At 33.1% G+C, this 25738-nt stretch overlaps 1 protein-coding gene and 1 long non-coding RNA gene across 5 annotated transcripts in view; one reads left to right on the top strand and one right to left on the bottom strand.

Moving 5' to 3' along the window:
- Positions 1 to 6203, top strand: part of LOC143243870 (PDZ domain-containing RING finger protein 4-like) — a 283466-nt gene extending 277263 nt beyond the window's left edge. For all 4 annotated transcript variants that reach the window (XM_076487620.1, XM_076487638.1, XM_076487629.1 and 1 more), the window contains exon 7: positions 1571 to 6203. In XM_076487620.1, the coding sequence (XP_076343735.1) occupies positions 1571 to 3085 (1515 nt within the window). In that variant the 3' untranslated portion in view covers positions 3086 to 6203. The remainder of the gene's footprint in view (positions 1 to 1570) is intronic.
- An 80-nt stretch (positions 6204 to 6283) lies between these two features.
- LOC143243901 (uncharacterized) lies at positions 6284 to 25468 on the bottom strand. The gene is made up of 3 exons (XR_013024806.1): positions 25300 to 25468; positions 16384 to 16581; positions 6284 to 7264 (listed from the first exon to the last, which is right to left on the bottom strand). It is a non-coding gene; the product is annotated as an uncharacterized LOC143243901 (long non-coding RNA).
- Positions 25469 to 25738: the final 270 nt, after the last annotated feature.

Raw genomic sequence — 25738 nt, 5'->3', positions numbered from 1 at the left:
CACGACTGACAGGTTATAGAAGGAGTAAGTGATTGACACGTCTGACAGGATACGTAAGGAGTTAATAACCGACACGTCTGACAGGTTACAGAAGGAGTAAGTGATTGACACGTCTGACAGGTTATAGAAGGAGTAAGTGAGTGACACGTCTGACAGGTTACAGAAGGAGTAAGTGATTGACACGTCTGACAGGATACGTAAGGAGTTAATAACCGACACGTCTGACAGGTTACAGAAGGAGTAAGTGATTGACACGTCTGACAGTATACGTAAAGAGTTAATAACCGACACGTCTGACAGGTTACAGAAGGAGTAAGTGATTGACACGTCTGACGGGTTACAGAAGGAGTAAGTGATTGACACGACTGACAGGTTATAGAAGGAGTAAGTGATTGACACGTCTAACGGGTTACAGAAGGAGTAAGTGATTGACAAGTCTGACAGTATACGTAAGGAGTTAATAACCGACACGTCTGACAGGTTACAGAAGGAGTAAGTGATTGACACGTCTGACAGGTTATAGAAGGAGTAAGTGAGTGACACGTCTGACAGGTTATAGAAGGAGTAAGTGAGTGACACGTCTGACAGGTTACAGAAGGAGTAAGTGAGTGACACGTCTGACAGTATACGTAAAGAGTTAATAACCGACACGTCTGACAGGTTACAGAAGGAGTAAGTGATTGACACGTCTGACGGGTTACAGAAGGAGTAAGTGATTGACACGTCTGACAGGTTATAGAAGGAGTAAGTGATTGACACGTCTAACGGGTTACAGAAGGAGTAAGTGATTGACAAGTCTGACAGTATACGTAAGGAGTTAATAACCGACACGTCTGACAGGTTACAGAAGGAGTAAGTGATTGGCACGTCTGACAGTATACGTAAAGAGTTAATAACCGACACGTCTGACAGGTTACAGAAGGAGTAAGTGATTGACAAGTCTGACAGTATACGTAAAGAGTTAATAACCGACACGTCTGACATGTTACAGAAGGAGTAAGTGATTGACACGTCTGACAGGTTATAGAAGGAGTGAGTGACACGTCTGACAGGTTATAGAAGGAGTAAGTGAGTGACACGTCTGATAGGTTACAGAAGGAGTAAGTGATTGACACGTCTGACAGGATACATAAGGAGTTAATAACCGACACGTCTGACAGGTTACAGAAGGAGTAAGTGATTGACAAGTCTGACAGTATACGTAAAGAGTTAATAACCGACACGTCTGACATGTTACAGAAGGAGTAAGTGATTGACACGTCTGACGGGTTACAGAAGGAGTAAGTGATTGACACGTCTGACAGGTTATAGAAGGAGTAAGTGAGTGACACGTCTAACGGGTTACAGAAGGAGTAAGTGATTGACAAGTCTGACAGTATACGTAAGGAGTTAATAACCGACACGTCTGACAGGTTACAGAAGGAGTAAGTGATTGACACGTTTGACAGGTTACAAAGCTATTTGTAGTCGAAATATTAGCAACTGAAGATCATTAAATACCTATATAATCTTTTTCTGCTCTCACAATCCTAGCTTTATTTATGTGAGTTAAATTTGTATGTTTCTGCAGGTCCACGACGACGAAGGCACGGACACTTGGACAGTCGAATGTCGCCACGAGAAGGACAGTGGTGTTGGAAGGACCGACGAGAGTACAAAATACGACGAGAGTTCTGAGACTGAGACTAAGGAGAATGAATACCCAGGTGCTAACTTCGAAAAGCACTTCCAGAGAAAACAAACTCCTTCAGAAAACAGTTCCTATCTCAGAAACAATGGAGAGATTTTGAAAGATAAAACGTGTGGTTATTGCGAAATCATTCCAGTTCAATGTGTTGGGACCAGCACCATGAGCCTTGTCAGTTGTTCCTATTCAAACAACTGCGATGGTGATTTAGAACATTTAAACCATGGACTGGAGAATGTTCAGCTTCACGACGCTTTAAAACATGTAGAAGGTATGTGCTCAGTTCCATCTATAAGCAGTCCTGATCGAGGGATTAAACGAAGTGGCTCAAGGAAGGGGTCCACTGGCAGATTTCGACGATTGTGGGAAAAGAAGGAATCAGTAGAACGATGGATCAGAAACAATTCAGAATTGAGGAAACAGACTGCGGAAAATTTACAGGACAAAGGAGAGTATTCATGTACTTATGACACAAGAACTAGTTCTGGTACTGCACGAGTGGATTTCGGCTCCATTGACATCCAGGGCTCACTCCTGGCTCCAAAAATGGAAGACAAGGAAACACAGCATAGAACTTCGGATATCTCCAGCGTGGTTAGTTGTGACAGCTGTCGCCAATGGTGTCAATCTTGTGGCCAAGAATCTGGAAGTGGATGCGATACTTCTCGGTGTTCCCCAGACCTTACAGCCATAGATAGCAGATGGCCTTCTCCCCACCCACAAGTTCTTAAAAATTACGTTTCGATACATCCTTGTACGACTATGTATACAAACGAACAAAACCTGCAACATACGATATGGCTCCAGCAACAGCTGTTTCGTCAAGCACTTGCCCAGAAACAATATCAACAGCAATGCAGTCAGCAGAATATCTTATGGGAACCATTATCACCGATTTCCAGTCGGCCATTACCCAGTTGTCCTAATAAAGCTAATGTTTTGGGCAGCGTAACAGGTGATGAAGAAGTTAAATTGGAATGGAAAGTGAAGCGAAGATCTGATGGATCAAGATACATCACAAGACGACCCCTTAGAAACAAATTGCTCAAAGAGCGAGCTCTGAAGATCAACGAAGAAAGATGTGGATTAACTACTGATGACGACGCAATGAGCGATTTAAAAGTCGGACGCTATTGGCCTAAAGAGGAGCGAAAGCGTCATCTAGAGAGGGCACGTGATCGAAAACGGCGGGAACTAGAAATGCGTAGAACAATGGCGATTGTGAAGGAAGAAAGAGAAGATTCTCAGTTAACATGTGAGAAAAAGGAAAATGAAGCGATAGAAATGAGAAGTGGGCGTAAAAAAAATAAGGGTGTCCATGATGAACGACGTTCACCTGCCAACACTGTAACACATGGATTTAAAGGACAAAGTCTGCTTTCTGTGACAACAGTATAACACAGTGCTGGTGGCAGCAATGAGAGATGTCCACCTTTTAAAAATGTCACATATGGATTTAAAGAAAACTCTTTGCTTTCTATCACAACAACATCACACGAATGTATTGGTAGTAACGTACATCGACAAACACAATATCACGAGCCACTAAAACTTAAACAGTATAAAATAAAACTTATATTACCTGTTTTATTTGTATTATTTTCACCATTCAAAATTGACTATATTCCAACTTACCCCATAATTTGAATATCTCGTTATTTCGTGAACTGTTTGAAACATCTTTTGCAGAAGCTCACGGATGAAGACTGTGTTTATGCACATAATTAGCAGATATAGTTTTTATAAACAATTGTTGTGGTTAAGTTACTGATTTGTGGACGGAATACTACTTATAACTACAAACAATGGACTACACATTCTTGTATTTGTAATAACACACAATAATATACTATCAGTGTCTGAAGATTCCTAAACAATAACATACTGTAGCATTGTTTCAAAAAGTCCTGTAACACTTTGAAGTACTGTTTGATAAGTATTGTTTAACAACAAAGTGCACAACTGTTTATAGAGTACTCTAAAATAATACAGTGCGGCAGTGTTTAAAGAGTGCTGTAAAATAACAATACAACATTGTTTAATGAATTTCGTACAATAATGCATTGAAGCGTTATTGGAAGAGATATGAATGAACAAGAATACATCAAAGCATGATATATGGGGTTTGGAGTCCGTTTTACTTCGACATATCGTAACGTAAAGTTATTTAGGTATGTAAGTAATTATCTATGCCACAGATATATATATATATACATACAGAGACAATCATTAAGCAGTTTGTTTATTGTATAATATCGAATAAGGAACCTTACAAAGTGTTATAACATTATTTACATACCTAAATTGATTTGGATTACTGTATGGCGAAGTGAAACTGGCTCAAAACTCCATATATATTATATACACTTCACCATTATCGTAGGTCTAACGGTATTTATTTATATTCCTTACCAATGCTGTACTGATGTACAGAGGTTACTTCGATAATGAAACAACGATATGATTTTGAATAAGCACACTTCTACACATTATAAATGATTCTTTATTACAGTCGACTTCTGCAACCTGTAGCATCATTATCTCTTCCAAATAGTATTTTTCCTATTAAACTTCACGCACAAACACACCACTCTGTTTAATACAACTTAAAGGTCTGAAAACTTTGTATTTATATTAATTGCAAAGTGAAGGAGTGAAAAAAAATCCATGTTTAAGTTTATGATTTACTTAACTCCTGGATAACATATCTGGTTTTCATCAGATGACAGGCTAAGCATCCCAGGTTTGAAGGATATCGAATCATCCCAAGTTAATATCCAAATAGTTTAGCATCCCAAGTTCTTAACAATATGGCTTAGTATCACATGTTCCTAAAAAAACGTTACATAACATCCTAAGTTATTAAAAAGATGACCTAGTATCACAGGTTTCTAAGAAGGTTATACAACATCCCAAGTCATTAACAAAATGACTTAGTATCACAGGTTCCTAAGAAGGTTATATAACACCCCAAGTTTTTAACAAGATGACTTAGTATCAGAGGTTCTTACGAAGGTTATACAACATCCCCAGACTATAATCAACTGGTTTACGATCTCAATAAATTTATATTCAGATGGGTTATCGTTCAAAGTTACGAAACAACAGCATCATCATAAGTTAATAAACAGAAGGTTAAACATCATCACATGGTCTTAAACATAAGGTTGAGCAACATTACAACTTATTAAACAGAAGCTTGAGCATCATTACAAGTTATAAACATAATGTTGAGCATTATTACAAGTTGTTAAACAGAAAGTTGAGTATCATCACAAGTTAGTTGAAAGAAGAGTTATCATCCCAACTATTTACCCAGGTGGCTTAGTATCCTAACTTCTAAAAATGTTGTGACTTATATTCAAAGTTATTAATCATATAACGTAGAAGTCAAAATTACTTATTAGGTAGCTTAGCATCTCGGATTCTTAAATATATTGCAAATCAGATGATCTTCAATAGCTTGTCGTTAACTTTCTAATACTATTAAGTAGCTTCCCTTTAATATTTTAATATTAACTTCTGATCAAAGTAAGCTACAAATATAGTACGTGATGCCGTAAATATACCCTTAGTAAAGAGCGTACCTAAATAGATAATTTTCAACCTGTGTTACTGCTAATGATTAGAAAGAACAGTTTATTAGCTGAGCACTTTCACTGTTAACGATATTTTCGGCAGTAAACCCAATAATATCTCACAAGGTTCGGTTAGTCCCAGAAGGCTTAGGTTTGTCTTAAATCTTTATATTAATCCAACAATGCAACATAAGCATTCTAATAAAATAGGAAACATAACTTAAATTAGATATAATAAAAAACAAAAGTAGATAATCGAATATCCTGATGCTATTCAGTTGCTTGTCTTTAACTTTCTGATATACCTTCCAACGACCTTTATATATTTAATTCTTTTCTTAACTTTTCGCAATATTATTATTCTTGAGTGACCGTTAATTTCTCTTTAACACTTCAGTTGTCTTAACTAGCTTCTGTTTAACTTTAAAACACTGTTGTTCTTCCCTAGAACAATAATTTCTTCTTCGAACAATGGAGTCTCATCGTTTTCTTTTAAACTTTTTAAGTAACAAAGAGTTGTGTGAAAACAATTAGATATTTAATAGATTAACATTCCGAGTGACAAATGTTAGATGCCGATTTAACGCTTCTTTAGGAGATGGACTGATGCTGTTAAGTACAAATAAGCCTATACGAGCAATTGTAAAATAATAACAACAGCACCAGGAATGAACCAAAACATGTGCTAGTTATCCTTGGTCCTGTAAGATCATTTTTGATAACCTTTAACACGTACCTATGATGTTAAATTATGTTAAATATTAGTTATGTGTAGAAACTCGAGTGATAGCGATTAATGATTGAACTGTTGATGACATGTGTAGAAAGTCTGGTTTATAAAAATTAAACTGTATAAAACTTTTTAATATGTAAGGTGGATTATTTGTTTCTCAAAGTTCTTACTCTTTCAGTTTGTGTAAATAAACAAATATAAACACTGATTGTCCAGTTATTTGTTTTGTTTCATGCAGGTTTTAGTTCAGTGTATCAGACTTATATATTTCACGTTAATTTACATATTCTGGTAGATTTGATTCCACCACCAAAGAAAACTTTAAGAAATAATTTCAACAGAATTCAACTTTTTTAACATAGGAGTCTCATGAATTACGTGCCTCGTGCTTGGAATGACACGATAAGAAAACATTTTAATACATTCGAGGTGTGAAGGAAAAACTAAACACACTTTGATGTCTTGTTACGTTTCCTTGATTTCCTTTCATTTATTGTACTTTATTTCAAAGTGTAGATAACGTTGACTTTCTAAAGCTTCAAAGTTTACTACAGGATGCATTTCATAAAATCAAGAAGCTTTAAAACCTTTCACTTTTATTATTCAAATTAGTAAATGTGTTGGAAAAGAGTATCCACAAATTACTAATTTTGAAACACGATTTCAAACACTGTGCTCCCAAAATAATAGTTACTTTAAATATCGATTAAAACATTATCCTTCGACTTGATTGTTTGTTTTTGAATTTCGTACCAAGCGACAGTGTTAGGGTTGTTTTTATAAAACTCTGTCTTATTATCCAACTGTTCACGAGTTTCTTTTATCAGAACCTTCCATTCATACCCACTGCAAATGATCGATGCAAGTTTATTTTATAACAATAAAAAATAATTAATTCTTTGATACCACTCCACCTAGCGATACATTCCAGAAATCATGAACTGTCATCTGCACTAAAACTCTAACTCAAATCTTCAATAAACCACAGTCCTCGTGATACCAAAACCCTGCAGGTTGATGTCAAACTCTCGAGCTGCTGTATAAATAAGTCTTCAACACAACGGTCAAGTGTACAGCTACTAGTTTCTTCTGTTCGCTCCAGGTGATGCTTTACCGGTGACAACTGGATATTTCCTTGCTCAAGAGCGCCATCTAGTTCTTGAAATTAAGATCGGAATGGCACTGTGAAGTTATATCTTCTTTATCACACAAGATACCATGTTAAACACTTCTCTTCGTCTGGTTTTACAGTTTATTTCTCAAAGCCTAAAGATCAACGAAACATGTCATAATTTATTTGTATTGTATGCAAATTAAGTAAGTACCATTAATTTATTATTATTGACACTTGTTCCAATTAATCTTTTATCCTCAATAGATTTCATTTTGACTTATTATAGCTGCTGAGTTCACAATACGAGATGTTCACATGTGGTGAATATTTATTTTCACCTATTCATGTCACATTCACAAATGGAGATTCTTTTGTCTAGTTATTCACGCAATAATTTATCTAGTGGTCTACAAACCCATTTTATATCTCCTTTATATATCCAATAAACTATGATATCAAAAAATACCAATACTTGTTAAACAATCATTTTGTAAGTTTAGCTGACCGTGCTAACTAATTAATAAATGAAAATACTGTGGGGGAAAGAGTTTTCTTAAAATTCTTAAATTGCACAACAATATTTTTTGGGAAACATATTTTGGTAAGTTATAGATGTATACTTTACCTAACAGTAATATTGTTGAACAAAGAAACCAACAAACGATTTATTTATACTGTTACCAGCTACAAAACTGAAACAATTGTAATAAACAAGAAAGATTTGTTAACAATATACAGAAGAACCACCTGAGTCACTATTCATTGAACGGTGGTCTGGTTTCAATTTGCAATACAGGTCACGGGATCAAAACTCATTGTCGAACATGCTCACCTTTCAACCATGGGGTGTTGCAATGTCACGACCATTCCCACCATTCATTTATAAAGACTGACACAAGAGCAGGCGTTGGATGGTGCTGACAATTATCTTACCTCTAGTCTATAACTTCGAAATCAGAATGGCTAGTACGGATAAAACTACGCGAAATTCAACAAAGGAAAAAAACAACAACTGATTATACAAATGGGTAATCAAGTTGTTTTTGGACTACGTGTCAAATCTACACTACACATTGTTGAAATACATGTGGGAATATGTAACATTCGCTACTGTCAATTAGTGTACGTCAAAACCACGCGCCAATTACATGCTCAAGGCTGTCAGACAAACCTTCAGACACCTCGAGCCGACGCTAATGAATTGGTGGTAAAGACACGTCACAAAAATGTTACTTTACTTAAGAAAGCATCTGTTTATCAGATTACTGAAACAGATAGTAACTCTGTCTTACTTTTCAGTAACGTTAAATAAAGATGGGTTTATGAAAGGGTTAGTAATACTTGGTATTACAACCCGTGACAGTGTAATCCGAGAAGATCTCTCGTTCCGATCTATCTTATTATTCCAGTAACGTAAAGCATACCCCGCTTACTTCATAACCTATGTGACAGCCAACTGCAAGAAGAAATGTAATATACCCCATTAATTATAACAGTGGCACTTAGTCTTCAAAGAAGACTGAAAAACATAATACCAATTCCATTAGAAGTTTGACAATAACTAAGGAATAATGAAACACACATCACTTATTTCGGCAGCTCTGTGAGTATCACAATATCAATTAAATACTCAGTTTTCACACAGAACATAATGTTCTTTAGTTGTATATATTAAATACTCAGTTTTCACACAGAACATAATTTTCTTTCGTTGTACAAATTAAATACTCAGTTTTCACACTAAATACAATTCTCTTTAGTTGTATAAATTAAATACCCTGTTTTCACACAGAACACAAAGTTCTTTAGTTGTATATATTAAATTCTCAGTTTTCATACAGAACACAATGTTCTTTAGATATATAAATTAAATACTCAGTTTTCTAGCGAAATACAACGCTCTTTAGTTGTATAAATTAAGTACTCAGTTTTCACATAGAACATAATGATCTTTAGTTGTATAAATTAAATACTCAGTTTTCATACAGAACACAATATTCTTTAGATATATAAATTAAATACTCAGTTTTCACACAGAACACAATGTTCTTTAGTAGTATAACTTAAAAATTTACTATAAAACACTTCTGAAGACATGTGAAGAAACTAAGGCTGAATATGAAGTGAGTAACCATAAAAAAGTGCTCTATAAATACAAACAGAAATTCAAACGAAATTTCCAGGGAGCTTGAAACAATTCGAACCAAACAGCGGTATATTCTTTCCTTCTTTGTTTCTAAATGTATCCGATAATTTGTTCTCACCACTATGCCAGTTCCTTTTCGGCAGACATTAAACCTGATTAAGAATATATTTCTTCCACATATGTGTCTTTACTTCCAGGATATATACTACAGTTGATATAACCACACTAACTAGTGTAAATATACGTTCATATAGTGTATGTTGAGATAATAAACACCCAAATCAGTGTTATTACAAGTGTATCAGTTAAAGTCTGAGATATTAAACATTATAAATAGTGAGAATATACATTCCTATGTTGTATGTTGAGATAGTAATCAGCATATCTAGTATAAATGTTCATGTGTTCTAAGTTGATATAGTAATTACTATATCTAGTATGAGTATTCATATGTTGTATGTTGAGATAGTAATCAGAATATCTAGTATAAATGTTCATGTGTTGTATGTTGAGATAGTAATCAGAATATCTAGTATAAATGTTCATGTGTTGTATGTTGAGATAGTAATCAGAATATCTAGTATAAATGTTCATGTGTTGTATGTTGAGATAGTAATCAGAATATCTAGCATAAATGTTCATGTGTTGTATGTTGAGATAGTAATCAGAATATCTAGTATAAATGTTCATGTGTTGTATGTTGAGATAGTAATCAGAATATCTAGTATAAATGTTCATGTGTTGTATGTTGAGATAGTAATCAGAATATCTAGTATAAATGTTCATGTGTTGTATGTTGAGATAGTAATCAGAATATCTAGTATAAATGTTCATGTGTTGTATGTTGAGATAGTAATCAGAATATCTAGCATAAATGTTCATGTGTTGTATGTTGAGATAGTAATCACTTTATATACTATAAATGTCCATATGTTGTATGTTGAGACAGTAATTACTATATCTACTACAAATGTCCATATGTTGTATGTTGAGACAGTAATTACTATATCTACTACAAATGTCCATATGTTGTATGCTGAGACAGTAATCACTATATCTACTATAAATGTCCATATGTTGTATGTTGAGACAGTAATAACTATATCTACTACAAATGTCCATATGTTGTATGTTGAGACAGTAATCACTATATCTACTACAAATGTCCATATGTTGTATGTTGAGACAGTAATCACTATATCTACTACAAATGTCCATATGTTGTATGTTGAGACAGTAATCACTATATCTACTATAAATGTCCATATGTTGTATGTTGAGACAGCAATCACTATATCTACTACAAATGTCCATATGTTGTATGTTGAGATAGTAATGACTATATCTAATACAAATGTCCATATGTTGTATGTTGAGACAGTAATCACTATATCTACTACAAATGTCCATATGTTGTATGTTGAGACAGTAATCACTATATCTACTATAAATGTCCATATGTTGTATGTTGAGACAGTAATCACTATATCTACTACAAATGTCCATATGTTGTATGTTGAGATAGTAATGACTACATCTACTATAAATGTCCATATGTTGTATGTTGAGACAGTAATCACTATATCTACTACAAATGTCCATATGTTGTATGTTGAGACAGTAATCACTATATCTACTATAAATGTCCATATGTTGTATGTTGAGACAGTAATAACTATATCTACTACAAATGTCCATATGTTGTATGTTGAGATAGTAATGACTACATCTACTATAAATGTCCATATGTTGTATGTTGAGACAGTAATCACTATATCTACTACAAATGTCCATATGCTGTATGTTGAGACAGTAATCACTATATCTACTATAAATGTCCATATGTTGTATGTTGAGACAGTAATCACTATATCTACTACAAATGTCCATATGTTGTATGTTGAGATAGTAATGACTACATCTACTATAAATGTCCATATGTTGTATGTTGAGACAGTAATCACTAAATCTACTATAAATGTCCATATGTTGTATGTTGAGACAGTAATCACTATATCTGCTACAAATGTCCATATGTTGTATGTTGAGATAGTAATGACTACATCTACTATAAATGTCCATATGTTGTATGTTGAGACAATAATCACTATATCTACTACAAATGTCCATATGTTGTATGTTGAGATAGTAATAACTATAACTAGTATGAATGTTTATATGTTGTATGTTAAGATATTAAGGTATTTTAATGTATACATTCAGACTTTAGGTGTCATGTAGACATCATAATTCTACTTCATACTGGTTGTTAGGTGTTCAAGGAAATTGCAACCTGTCAAAATCTCTTAACAATCAACTGTGACTTCTGTAGATCTTAACAATCAACTGTGACTTCTATGGATCTTAACAATCAACTGTGACTTCTGTGGATCTTAACAATCAACTGTGACTTCTGTGGATCTTAACAATCATCTGTGACTTCTGTGGAACTTAACAATTAACTGTGACTTCTATGGATCTTCTTCAACTGCTAATGTTTTATTTAGTTTTCATTATTATTTTTTTCAATTTAATATCATTTTCAAATTGTACCAAGAATCTCGGTTCCTCACTCCTCATTTTCCGTTCAAGTGGTTCAGTGGTAAGTTTTAGCTACAATTCAAGGTTCCGTCCATGTGCTAGTCAGAACACAGGTTCCCATTACGTTTAAACAACAAAAGGCATTGATTTCTTGTCTAGAAATATTTATATGTGTGTACTGTAGAGTGATTAAATCATATTATTATACTAATAAATAATATTACGTCAATTATTAGCACTGAAACAGAGTCACATACATTTTCACAATATACACTGGATAAACTAATTTTTCCCAGCGGTCAGCCTTGCAAGAACTGCTACAAAGTTTACATTTTTACTTATTTGATTATATGTTTTTCAAGTTGTAATGCACACACACATACGCCGATGGACGTTCAATAAGGTTTGCAGAGGATATTAAATATCAAGTAAAAGAAATCGTAAAGCATCTATTTGTAGTTCACGCATAATATTACATCTTTAGAGGGCGCTACTGTGGCCAAAAACACGTGTAGAACAGAAATTCTGTCCCATCCTCTTATAAAAATAAATTCATAGCATTTTCACATCAATCACCTCAAGAATCTTCGTTCAGTTCCAGCGAGACACAGCGCTACCTTTGAAAATGACCTCAAGTTCAGGCGGCAGCTAGTTGACTTAGCCCAGCTAATGACACTGTCAAACTTTGAAATTTAAAAAGAAACAGTGAAAAAAATGAGTAATGAGTGTAATGGTTGACGTTACACATTAGTGTTTCTAAAAAGATGTCGTTGTCGATCCAGCTGTGAAACTGAAGAACTTGAAAAATATATTATTACACCAGCAGAGAGTTGCAGGATAGTGTTTAAACACTGCACATGTAGAACGTGTTATTTTCTTTCACCTTAAACCAGACTGTGACATGTAAGCACGTGTACTTTACCTTGTTACAATAGTATAAATATTCGTACAGTACCTTCTTAAATCAGTAAAAAGTTTTATATAGTACCTTCTTACAACAGTAGAAAGATTTGTATAGTACCTTCTTAAAACAGTAAAAAGTTTATATAATACCTTCTTACAACAGTATAAACATTTATTTATATTTTCTTCTAACAGTGGAAAGACTTGTATAGTATCTTCTTATAAGAGTAGAAAAATTTTATAATATATTCTTACAACATGGAAATGGTTCATTACTCATAAAGAAGTTCATCAAATACGAAACAATAGGGAATCGTCAATAGCTACGGCTGTAATTAGATCTAAAAACGATCAAGCGATAGAACTATGAGCTAAAAGTTTGTACTTGAGAAAAAACCTCAAAGCCACTCTCTGAGCCACTATGCCGCTTCTAAAAAGTTGATGCGAGATAATTTACGGTGAAGCTCGTGCTGTTCTGAAAATAACAAACGCAATGTACTCCAGTAAGTAGTAAGTACGTGGTAAAAAAATAGTACTGTAATTAGAGTTAGTTAACCTAATGGATTCTAATAACGAAACGACTAATATCCTCCTCACCTTACCGTAAACAATGAAAAGTGACTGTTATTAGGCTTAGCTACATAAATAGCTCATGAAAGTTATATCCGAGATTTCTTTTATTATTAAAAGTTGCCAACATGAAGATTGAAAACGTAAGCTGAAAGAGTTATATTTGTTACAGTACTTGAATAGCATGTGCTACACCTGTGTTTTATTACCCAGTGGTGTAGCCATATTTTCTATTCAACGAGTAGAAAATTTTAAGGGGGTGTCAATAAATTACAAAGCTGAAATTGATCTAAATTTTTGATAAAGTGTTCATTATTCATTAAAATAAATCAAACGTCATAATGTTTATGGAAGTTTTATTTGTTCATTAAATGATACAAAACGAGTACAATATAAATAAAACCTGAAAAATAATATGCAATTAGTATGCCTAGATTTTATCAGATGAGACCATGCCCCCTTGTTCCCCCCTACTCCCTTAACTAGACCTATGTTATTACCGTATCGTATCCTGTCCATTTCCTCACAAGAAACTTATGATAACTGACATATAAGATGATACCTCATAGGCATCCACTAAAGTAAGTGGACTAAAGATGGCGCTTTAAAGTCTAATTTCATCATGTGTACCCCGAAACACAGAGAAAACATTTAAGGGCAGAAATATTATTATTAATAAACAGTTTATTTTCTTTTTTAGGCTGATTAGATTGTTCGTGTTCATTTCAATTGTTTCCATTTGTGTTCAATCAATTACATTGTTCGTGTTCATTTCAATTGTTTCCATTTGTGTTCAATCAATTGCACTGTTCAGGTTCATTACTGGTAGGTTCTTCTCTCCGTTGTTAATTGGATTATTCAAACTCACCATTACTTGTTACTTTGTTTTTGTTAATTTCATTGTTTAGGTTTATTATTATTATTCATTTCTAGTATTTTAATAATACTGGAGAAGTCTATTATTTCTGCAGTTGAGTCTTGAGAAAACAATGACGATGTTGGCGTTCATTGGATAAAAATAAGTCGTGTCACCATCAGATTACATTTTAATTGTCACATCTTACACGTATTCAATACCTATTGGTTAATTTCTGTAACTACATGGTGGCTCATAGGAAATCCCGAATGCTTATAACGTTAAAAGTCGGATTGCGATACCTGCTGTAAGCACGGCACAAATAGTTTATTGTGCAGCTTTGTGTTTAACAACAAATACAAAATCTACTGTAATCAGTAATTGTTTATAAACCATACAGATCTTAAACAATAACTAGTTGTTTGATATGATTGGTGGATGTTTATTGGTTCCTTTGTTGTAGATGATATATTAGGTTTTTGTTGTTAAAATGCTGGCAAACACACGGCTACAAAGGGAAGCTACATTTTGACTTTGAAAACTGTTATTTTTCTCGATTAAAAGAGTGGAATTTGATAAACGCTCTTTTGTTGGCTCTAGAAAGAGTAGAGCAGATATTTTATGAATTTTATGTCAGAATAATGACAGATGACATGGTCTTAATTTAACCTTCCTGTAAATCACATTGATTTACTGAGCACTACAGTAATGGGAGTTACGCACGTGAGAAATTCATACATGTGTATTGCAATCTCGAACCGAACTGTTGTTTACACTGCAAACTGTCCGGCATGGCCAAGCGTATTAAGGCATGCGACTCGTAATCTGAGGGTCTCGGGTTCGCATCCCCCTCGCGCAAAACATGCTCGCCCTTTCAGCCGTGGGGGAGTTATAATTTGACGGTCGATCCCACTATTCGTTGGTAAAAGAGTAGCCCAAGAGTTGGCGGTGGTTGGTGATGACTAGCTGCCTACCCTCTAGTCTTACACTGCAAAATTAGGGACGGCTAGCACAGATAGCCCTCGAGTAGCTTTGTGCGAAACTTAAAAACAAAACGAACAGTGCAAACTCCAACAATGAAATATACACACGTTGTACAAAACCAGTTAAAGAGGGATATTTATTAGTTAAAACATCGTTTAACTTTTAAACTAAAACAAAGAATTCAGACTGAATAAAACTACGAACCATACAGTCCCATGTCGTGTTGTGTGGGAAAATAAATAGGTGATGTTTTAATCGGAAAATACAGCAGCGAAAAAAAATCTATTTTTGTTCTACTTTGCTTATGATCAAAATTGCGTGCGAAATCCACAGCTCTACCACGTGGTCAGCGCGCGCCCTCTTCTTAAGTTCATTAAACAATGCTTTTTTCATGCCTTTACTTTTCTGTCTGCACGTTGTCTAGCCAACTTGTAAAGTAATTTTTTATCTTAATATTAAAAAATGCCTTTTGCAAAGAAAAGTTTAAAATTTAACATGCAAAATTTTTATAATGTCTAGATAGTTATCAGAAGAAAAAAAACTATATTTATCTTTTATTTTCACTAACAAGTCCCCTAACCAGGTTTGATAGATTTGACCAATAATTACTGTGCAAAAACATTAGGAAGCAAATATAAATTGCGTTTTTTTCTTTATAAAAAGACAACAATATATAACATAAAAGCACAATTATTTACACTAGATAGCTTATGCTTCATAACATTATACATTTATTATTTTTAATATATTAACCTTTCAACCGTGCCTGGTTAACAGTACACAATTTACAGTGACTTGGCGCATGTGCACCAAGTCACTGTAAAGTCACCAAGTCACTCATCTTATCGTATCCAATATAAAACTGACCTTTAGTCTTTCAAAGTGGCCTTGACTTGGTTGCATTTTAGTAGACTAGTATTTTGTAGTATACAGTCATGTTTCAGTTATTATACACTATATATGTATATAGGTATGTATTGTTTGTAAATAAGTTATTAATCGTATTTTTCTTAAACTATGGAACAGTAAATATGGAAGTAAAGCAAACATTTCTCTTCTGCTGTAAATAGGTTGTTAAGCCTTTTAAAATAAGTCAGGTGTAAAACATGAAACGAAAAATATATATTTTTAATTATATATATACAAAGTCGAGTAATCCAAAAATAATGATTTACAGTACCGATACCGTACAGTTCCACTATAATTTATCAAGCTAAGCAATATTTCTGTCTTAAAAGTATGAAATTTTGAGTAGACTTAAGACAATTTACCTGCTTGAATTCTTGGTTAGAAAGAACGAAATGGTCTCTTGTGACAATGAAATAGCTGAGAAAAATCACTAGAGGGACATTTTCAGCTTTCGACTGGTTATTCACATGTCGCATATCGAAGTATATATACATAGGGGACCGTTTCCAAAATTGGAAATAGTTGAACAGGGTAACTATGATTCAATACATAGGCCCTATCTAAGTAAAAATAAAAAGATATGAGCTTCTTACTTTATATTCTAGCTTGTCAATATTAGTAATTTGAGTTTCTAATTTGTATAAAACTACATACTTAGTATTTTGACATAAAAAATCTAATTCGAACAAGTGCTGTATTCAACATATCATTCACATACAAAAATAGACATTTAACTGTGTTAATATTAACTTTTAAGTTAAAAAATTGAATAATGTATAATACTAAAATCTGAATTACAAACTACAGTTTCATATCAAACTTATTGGTATAAATTCATGAAATACCAGTTCAATACTATTTTGAATGCGAGTGAAAAGCGTGATGACATGGGCAATGACACGTAGCACGTGTGAAAAGGGTTGAAACTTTCTGTGTCGAAGAAGTAAACATTTATTAATCATCTGCATTGTTTGGGCATACAAATAAGCCAAAATCTCAAAATTGATGAGGTCAGTTAGGCTTAGCAATAACAACTTGCTCTTATCGGAGGTTAATATTAATTAATAAATAAAGTATTCAATTCAAATTAAGCATAAAACATGTAAACGTACTTCACTATGGTAAAGAGTTCTTAAATATGTTAAATTATGTATATATGTTAAATTGAAAAAAAAGTTTATTATAGATACTTCGTTTGAAAAAGCGAATATGTCGCCACCTATGAATTAATTGTAGAAATAAAACTAGATAAAGATAAAATATTGTACTCAAAATAATTTGTTTGTTATTCAGCAAGATGTGGTATCTATGCAGTGTACACCACGACTATCGAAACCGGTTTTGTCACAGTTACTAGTGTTGAAGTCAACAGTTGTTAACTTTTGTTGTGTTGACTTCCAGTTTTTACCATGAGACTGACCTGTGACTTACTCTGAGAACTTTAACTGGAGGTGGATTCTTTGTTGGCTAAACTTCGTGCAAACCTGCCTGCGCTAGTAATCCCTGATTTTTAAATGTAAAAAGATGGCCAATGAATACCGCCTATTATCAACTCTTAGGATAATGCAAATACCACCCCTACATTTGTAGAGTTTTTCTTAACTTGTTTGCTTGATTTTAATGCAAGTTTTCAATAGATATAGGGAAGTAGTATTCATAACCAATTTTTAAATACAATTAGGTTCCAACTGTAATATTTGTTGCTTACCTCTTACAAGCAAAATTACGCGGGTTATTAGACTAACTTATTATAAGTTACTATGTTTGTGTGTTTATTCTGAACCCACTGTTGAAAAAGAGTATAGTCTCCATACTTTTGTCGCTCCTTCACAAGATGTGGCTTGTTTATCAAGGCAACATTCCCTCTGACTTGTTCTCCGATTTTTAACTTAAACAGAAAAATCAAACAATAAAAAGCAAACCTCTTTAAATAATGGGGCCTCTTAATTAGCAAACAACAATTTGTTTGTTTGTTTTCAATTTTCTAGCTTACACATTTCGTTTTTTCTTTCAGCACATGGACTCTTAACAACAATACTAAGTTATACTTCTATTGCTAAGCCACATGATATAAGCGCCATTGTTGGAGCGTATTTCTCCTAAAACTACACTGGCTTTTCTATATACTAGAAGTCGTTATATAAGGTACTATGTTTACTTTTGTTGTTGTATTACCGCATTAAAAAGATGTGCACGCACACACGTGACTGCCTGTGGGTTTCCCAGTAAGAGAACAATCAACTACATGTTAGGTTTCAGACGTTAACACGTGCGTGGCATAGTTTCTTCAATACTGTATCAATAAAATAACTAAAACAGTTGAGAGATTTAAATTTTCGCTGTCAAAACAGTTAAATTTTCATTAAATAGAGACTAAACTCGTAAATTACAATAACAAAAGGCATCAACTTTCTATGATTATAATGCCGTGATTTTTTGTACATTTTAGTCGAAATATATCTTTGATTTTCAATCAACTGTAGATAACTCGGTTCATTCTGACAGGAAGCCAACCAACTTAAACTACGTAATACGTTGCTATGACATCAATACGCGACCGGGAGACAGATACTGTGTTTTATAGTATTGTATTAGCTGATAATTCTGTTGTTAATTAAGCTTTTCATAAGAACATCAAATTTCTCTAAGAAAGTTAGCTTCAAGGGGTAACGATAACATTGTTTGCACTAGAATAAAGATTTTTTTTAATTACACTAGTTATTAATAATACTTATACAAGTGGATACTTCATTTGAGACTTTGTCACCTCAAATACTGATATTTACGGAGGTTAACATGTGACTTAGTCATAAATATGTAGTTATAAAAGGAAACAATGGTATTGGTTTGTTTTGAGTTTGTGTGTTTTCTTATAGCAAAGCCAGATCGGGCTATCTGCTGAGCCCACCGAGGGGAATCAAACCCCTGATTTTAGCGTTATAAATCTGTAGACTTACCGCTGTACTAGCGGGGGATACGGTTTGTTTTGGATCTCGCGCAAAGCTACTCGAGGGCCATCTGCTCTAGCCGCCTATAATTAACCAGTGTTAGACTGGAAGGAAGGCAGCTAGACATCACCACCCACCGCCAACTCTTGGGCTATTCTTTTACCAACGAATAGTGGGGTTGACCGTCATATTATAACGCCCCACAGCAGAAAGAGCGAGCATGTTTGGTGTGACGGGGACTCGAACCCGTAACTCTCAGATTACGAGTCGAGTGCCTTAACAAACAACAGCAGTATCCCTACATAGACAGTGCTGGCCCTTGCCTGATAATGTAACGTTATCGCTAAAGCAGTGAACCAAAACTCGATATTTATGTAATATTAATTTGTTTTGTTGTTGTTTTTTAATTCGCGCAAAGCTACACGAGGGCTATCTGCGCTATGTAATATTAACCAGATCTATTTGAAACTTTTCCGTTCGTTGAAATCTTACATTACTTTACTTGAATATGCTCACAGTATCCTCCCTACAGTGATTCACATACCAATCACATGACACTAAAAACACCCATTTTCAAATATAATTTAAACATCTACATAAAACATTTTTTCAAGTTTTGCAATTAACAATTTTTAAGATTTTTTAAAATTACACGTCACCCCATAGTTAAGGAATGAAAAATATTTTAGATCTTTTTATAACATTATTCAAAAACGTACAAAATTATTTCATAAAAGCCTATCGAAAAACAATAAGTAGTGCTTGTAGTGTATTCTGTAGGTTTCCAAGACTTCCTTCTTCCTTTATTGAATGAGGGCTAAAAAGTAGCTAACCCTTACGTTCAGTCTTCAAACATAACGTTATTCAGTAGGATTCATTCAATTTCATGAAGGAACACGGGATAATTCTATGATAAAGCAAAACGTTTGGGAATAGCTGTATATCACCACCTACGTTCAATTACTAATTACCATTTTCTAGATGCAAATTGCTAGATAGTGTTTATTAATTAAAACAACAAATAGATGTTTCATAATTGGACAAGAGGGAAAAGTCGTAACAAGGTTGCTACTTCATCGTCACAGGTCCTGGGCCATCATTCGAAATCCCCTTGTGATTGTTTATAAAGTAATATTTATAAAGCTTGTCATATAAACTTTAAATAATTGCCATGTTTAGTAAAAATATTATGTTATTATATAGGTTAATGTCGTGTTAAAGCATAACCTCGTCACGTTGATGAACGAATTAGTAAGGAACGTATAAAATATTATGATATTATATAGGTTAATGTCGTGTTAAAGCATAACCTCGTCACGTTGATGAACGAATTAGTAAGGAACGTATAAAATATTATGTTATTATATAGGTTAATGTCGTGTTAAAGCATAACCTCGTCACGTTGATGAACGAATTAGTAAGGTATAAAATACATCGCAATCTTAAACCAATGTCATTCAACTCTTACAGCAATAATTCAGCGATAAACCTGAAGGCTTACAACGTTAAAACCGGGTTTCGATACCCGTGGTGGGCATAGCACAGATAGCCCATTGCATAATTTTTGCTTAACAACAAACAAACTAACCAACTCAACTATTGTGACGAATGTTCTATTATATATCTATTTTAATGTTGTTTTTTTGTTTAAGTTAAATTTATATTTAGAAATCTACAGCACTTATACTGTTAAATCTGTTTTGCGAAATTCCCAACTATTCACTAAAGTTGTAAAAGATTCTCGAGTGTAAGAATCAACAATGTATGTGTGTACATAAACACTAGTGTATCGTCTCTCCTCATGCCTATAAATGCAACCAACGCGATGCGCCGAGAGACAGTATATATTATTGATTTTCTATAGTTGGTATGCTATAAACCTCGGAAGCTATGACTGTGATTAACGCTTATTAATCGGAAACTTCAGATATTTGACTAGAAATGTTTATAAATTTCGAACATTACAAGCCATTTAACTTTATTAGATTCATATCGGACATCAGTATATTTACGAATACATTACATAACTTCAACGGTGAAAAACTCGACCCATAATCGGCATATGACCAGCGAAGAACACAGAGCTAGCTAGCTCCTTGTAAAGTGAATTGTACCTACATCAATTCGAAATTAAATCGCTCATCGTGAACCCTCGATAACACGTCAAGAAAGTTCCACAGCAGAAAAAAAGACTCGATATTGTTTCTACATAGATTATTTTTTGCACTAACCGTTATTGTAAATTGTATTATTGTTTGTATATTAAACCATATTTATGTTAATAAATTTTGTTAGCAAGTGTCATAAATTGGATACATTTCGACATTTAATTAATTTCTAAATCTAAATTACAATTTAACTCAGTTTTAAGACATTCGAAGTAGTAATACGTAACACTATATTCTCTTTTATATCCAAAGCTTCCGTATAAGAAGGATAAGTCCTCATAGCGTTCAACAAGACAGTATAAAGTCTTTTCTGAGATTAAAATTCAGTACAATAAATTAATTTTAGTAAGACATGATATTTGTCAAGTTTCCTTGTTTAGGTGTTTCTTCCTTTAAGAAGAACTTCACGAGTTTCCATGGCAGCGATTCACCCAATATCAATTGATAACTAACTATATCACCCACACAACCTGCCTTTATCGTACGCATTCTCATTACAACTACCACCTACATCCTGATATCAGCACACTGACTTACGGCTAAACGCAACTTTATCGAAATTTATTGATGTTATGAGTCGTACAGCCGCTGTAGAAGTAGCATTTGAAACAGCCAAGCTTCTATGCCTACTCCTGTATCAAATAATACAGGTTGTTTAACACCATGTGGAAACTTAAAAAGCAAAATGAATAGTCTTAGTTACCTAACAACTATAGGCTCTTACAGTGAATGTGGAGCCACGTATAAACCATGTGAGGTTATTAATATCTCTTATTACGATGATAAAAACTGTCCGAACTTCTTACCACAGACTTACAGAGTTTTGGGTTTGGATGTCATAACAGTTTTATCCCATTCTTTTCAGCCGTGTTATAGACTTGCAGAGTTTTGAGTTTTGGGTTTGGATGTCATAACAGTTTTATCTCCTTCTTTTCAGCCGTATTAAAGACTTGCAGAGTTTTGAGTTTTGGGTTTGGATGTCATAACAGTTTTATCCCCTTCTTTTCAGCCGTGTTAAAGACTTGCAGAGAAGATATGGACAAGCAGTAATCACATCATTGTGTAATACCAACACTAGTTTTACTAACGCTACAGATTTTAAGTTTTCTGTTACTGTATGTGTTACTAGTTGTACCACAACAGTTATAAGTTTGATTAAACACGCTGTGTTACGGCTTTATGGAATAAATGTGCAACTGACTTCAGTCCTGATGAGTAATAATAAACTGTTTTGCATGATGTTTTCTGAAACTAGCCACGTTGATTTCAGTCCTCAGCTTGTCAAACAAAATACTTTTTCATATATACGTTCGTCGTTTTTTGCTAGAAGTTTGAACAATTTGGAGTGAACGACAACGACACATCCTATTAGAGTGTGTTCTTATATATCTCACTATGTGGTTGATCTCAAGTTGGTGCTTTCTTTCGTACAAATAATATTTTTTTTTGTAGAAGAAATTTAGCTTCGCTGATAGCAAGAACAAGAAAAGCTACAAATAAACACGAGGAACGTAAAGGAATTTGGTCCTTAAATTCAAAGAGAGAAAGCGATGGACAGTCATTAGTTTGTTCTGAGTTTCACGCAAAACTATACGACGGCTATCCGCGTTAGCCGTCCCTACTTTAGTAATGAAATACTAGAGGGAAAGCAGCTAGTCATCACTACCCACCACTAATTTTTGGGCTACTTTTTCACTAAAGAATAGTGGGATTGACAGTCATATTACAACGCCCCATATTAGTTGAGACGGAGAACATCCAACATTTACAAAATTAAGCTTTGCTATATTTTTGCAGTAATGACTTTTATTCCTGGGGTAAAACCCAAATACATGGATATATTTTATGTATTCTGGTGGCTCAACGATAGGTTTCTGGAATTATAACGGTAAAATTCATGCTTCGATCTTCCGTGGCGGTAGCTAACACATTTAATAGAAACAAACCAATAAACTATCCTCTCTTGAGAGCTTATAACGCTTTAAATTTGACACAACACAGATAGGCAATTATATTTAACAAGAAACACAGTTTTACTTATTTTACTGACGACAGTTTTTTATTTTAATTGGTTAAATGGTTGATTAATAGTATATCGAATAGATTCTAGTGAATATAATTTTTTTATCATCATATTGAGTACAAAAATTTTAAAGCTATGAATAAAAGAGGGTGCTAATACTTCACGAGACAATAGCGCTCCCTTTATAGGTAAAAACACCCAGTCGCTAAAAATAAAGAATGGATAATTAAAAACCCCAAGTTATAATATTGTGAGTTCTTCAAACTACTGCTAAGCCAGCGGGGGAGCGTAGGTTTACTAAACAGTACAAGGTACACAGCATCTAGAAATATATCCACTACTTATTCAACTCTCTCATCTTCTATTCATCAAAAATACGAAAGACGCGAGCTCGTGCGTACACAAAGATAATCAAGTGTTAAATTACAAAAGAGATCACATAGACAAAGTTGTAATAACTGTGAGTGAGAAGATTTACCAGATAAAACAAATGTCGTGTAATTTTTTATATGAGCAAAATAAAGGATTACAAATTAATTGATATTAAGGAAAGAGAAACCGGAAGGTAAAACGATGATAGAAGTTACAATTAATTGTAAAATTAATTGAGTGAATTGTAAAACAAGTTTTAAATTCATTATAGACTATGTATTGTTTTCACGTTCGGCAAGTCAAGAATCTTTATAAAAATACTTTTTTGTGTTAAATAATAGCATATTTAGTTTAATATCAATAGCAAAAGAAATATTTAAAAAAAAACATACCAAAATATAATAGTAGAAGTAAAACTAAACTAAATAATTGCTTTATAACCAGTTATATCAAATACTTCTCGAAAAAGTAGTAGAAAATTTATAGGCAAAATGTGTAAGATGATTGTATGAATATTTATTAAACGTTCGATACCACGAAAAGATGTGATTTAAAATGTTGTTACAGCTTTAGATAATATAATTAATTTATGTATAACATATGTAAAAGTAAGTAGAACTAAAAGCTTTTCATCATAGAAAACTAAAAGATATACCATATTGTCTAGATGTGTTATAAAACAAATAAAAATAAATTACTATAAGTACAAAATATGCTTTACAATAAAAATAGTATTAAGAACAACGGAACGTAACTAATACAATTACTGGATGAAAAGTACAAAGTACAATAAAATTTGAAAATATTTCAATAATTAATATAAATATTAATTTTAATGAACATTCCCCAGTTATATGTAAGTTCTAGAGTATAATTCAAAGGAAAATAAGAAAAGAAAATTTGTTGTTACTGCTTAAATTTAGATGAATTATATTAAGCACAATAAAAATACATATAACTGTAAATTCAATGTATCTAAAATCAACTTACAAATATAAAAATCTACAAGAGAAGATGAAATTAAAGCTGAAATGTTAGAAAATAATTTTAGTAAATCAATATAAATAACAACATAATTAATTAATATGTTAATATTAAGAAGTTTTGACAAAAATTTAAAATATATTGTTATAATACCAAAATAATTGCTTTATTCTCAATTATGTCAAAAATTCTTAGAAAAGCAGTAGAAAGATTTATAAAGTTTAGATTTAATAGCTGTTTTCACATTTTGGCTATATGAAACACGAGAATACAGGAATATATTATATAAGATGATAACTAAGACATCGAAAACGATGGATGTCCTTTCACAAAAATATATATTGAAGTAAATAAATATATTTAAAACTTATACATTAAATAAAAAATCAGGCTCTATTAAAAATAGAATAATATTAGGCTAGAGATTTAATTTGAAAAAAATTAAAAATGTTTTAGCAAGATTTTATTACTTATAAAACTTCTTGCCTCTTGATAAAGTGGAAAATTTCTATTAAGCCTGGTTTGGTCCTGCCATTTAAAATGTAATATTAAAATTACAGATAATGTCATAATAGTATGATAACACACAATATAAAGTTAAAAACAAATAAATCTAAATAACATTACTTAAACTATATTTTGAAAAAGTTAAATAAATTTAGCATGTTTATTTATTCACGTAACTGATAAAATATGAAATTAATGCATGAAAGAACTAATGAATGTAGAAGCTTTGTTTATTTGTAATGAAGCTATACAATAAGCTATCTTTGTTGTGCCCACCTTGGGTATCAAAACTCCATTCTCAGTGTATGAGCCTTCAGATTTATTGTCGGGCCACTCGAAGACACAATTCCAGAGCTTGAGAACTTTCCAGAGTAAGGAGGAAATATTTTTTAAAAAATGTTTGAAGCACGAAACTTTATTAGAATAATCCAAACAAATGTACGTGTTTTTTTATAGCCAAAATACGTCGAGATACTTGCTGTTTTCTTTGAAAGGAAAAACGGACATTCTGATTCGATAGTTGTAATTCACAAGACTTACCGCTTTCCCCACCAGGGTACAAAGAAATAAGATTGTTTGTTTGTTTTGAATTTCGCGCAAATAGTGATATCTTCGCTAGCCGTCCCTAATTTAACAGTTTAGAGGGAAGGCAACTAGTCATCACCACCCACCGCCAACCCTTGGGCTACTCTTTTACCAACGAATAGTGAGATTC

This window comes from Tachypleus tridentatus, chromosome 1, assembly GCF_004210375.1.
Source record: "Tachypleus tridentatus isolate NWPU-2018 chromosome 1, ASM421037v1, whole genome shotgun sequence".
Lineage (NCBI taxonomy): Eukaryota > Metazoa > Arthropoda > Merostomata > Xiphosura > Limulidae > Tachypleus > Tachypleus tridentatus.
The sequence above is the reverse complement of the archived record's forward strand: the minus strand, read 5'-3'. Positions and strand labels throughout refer to the sequence as shown.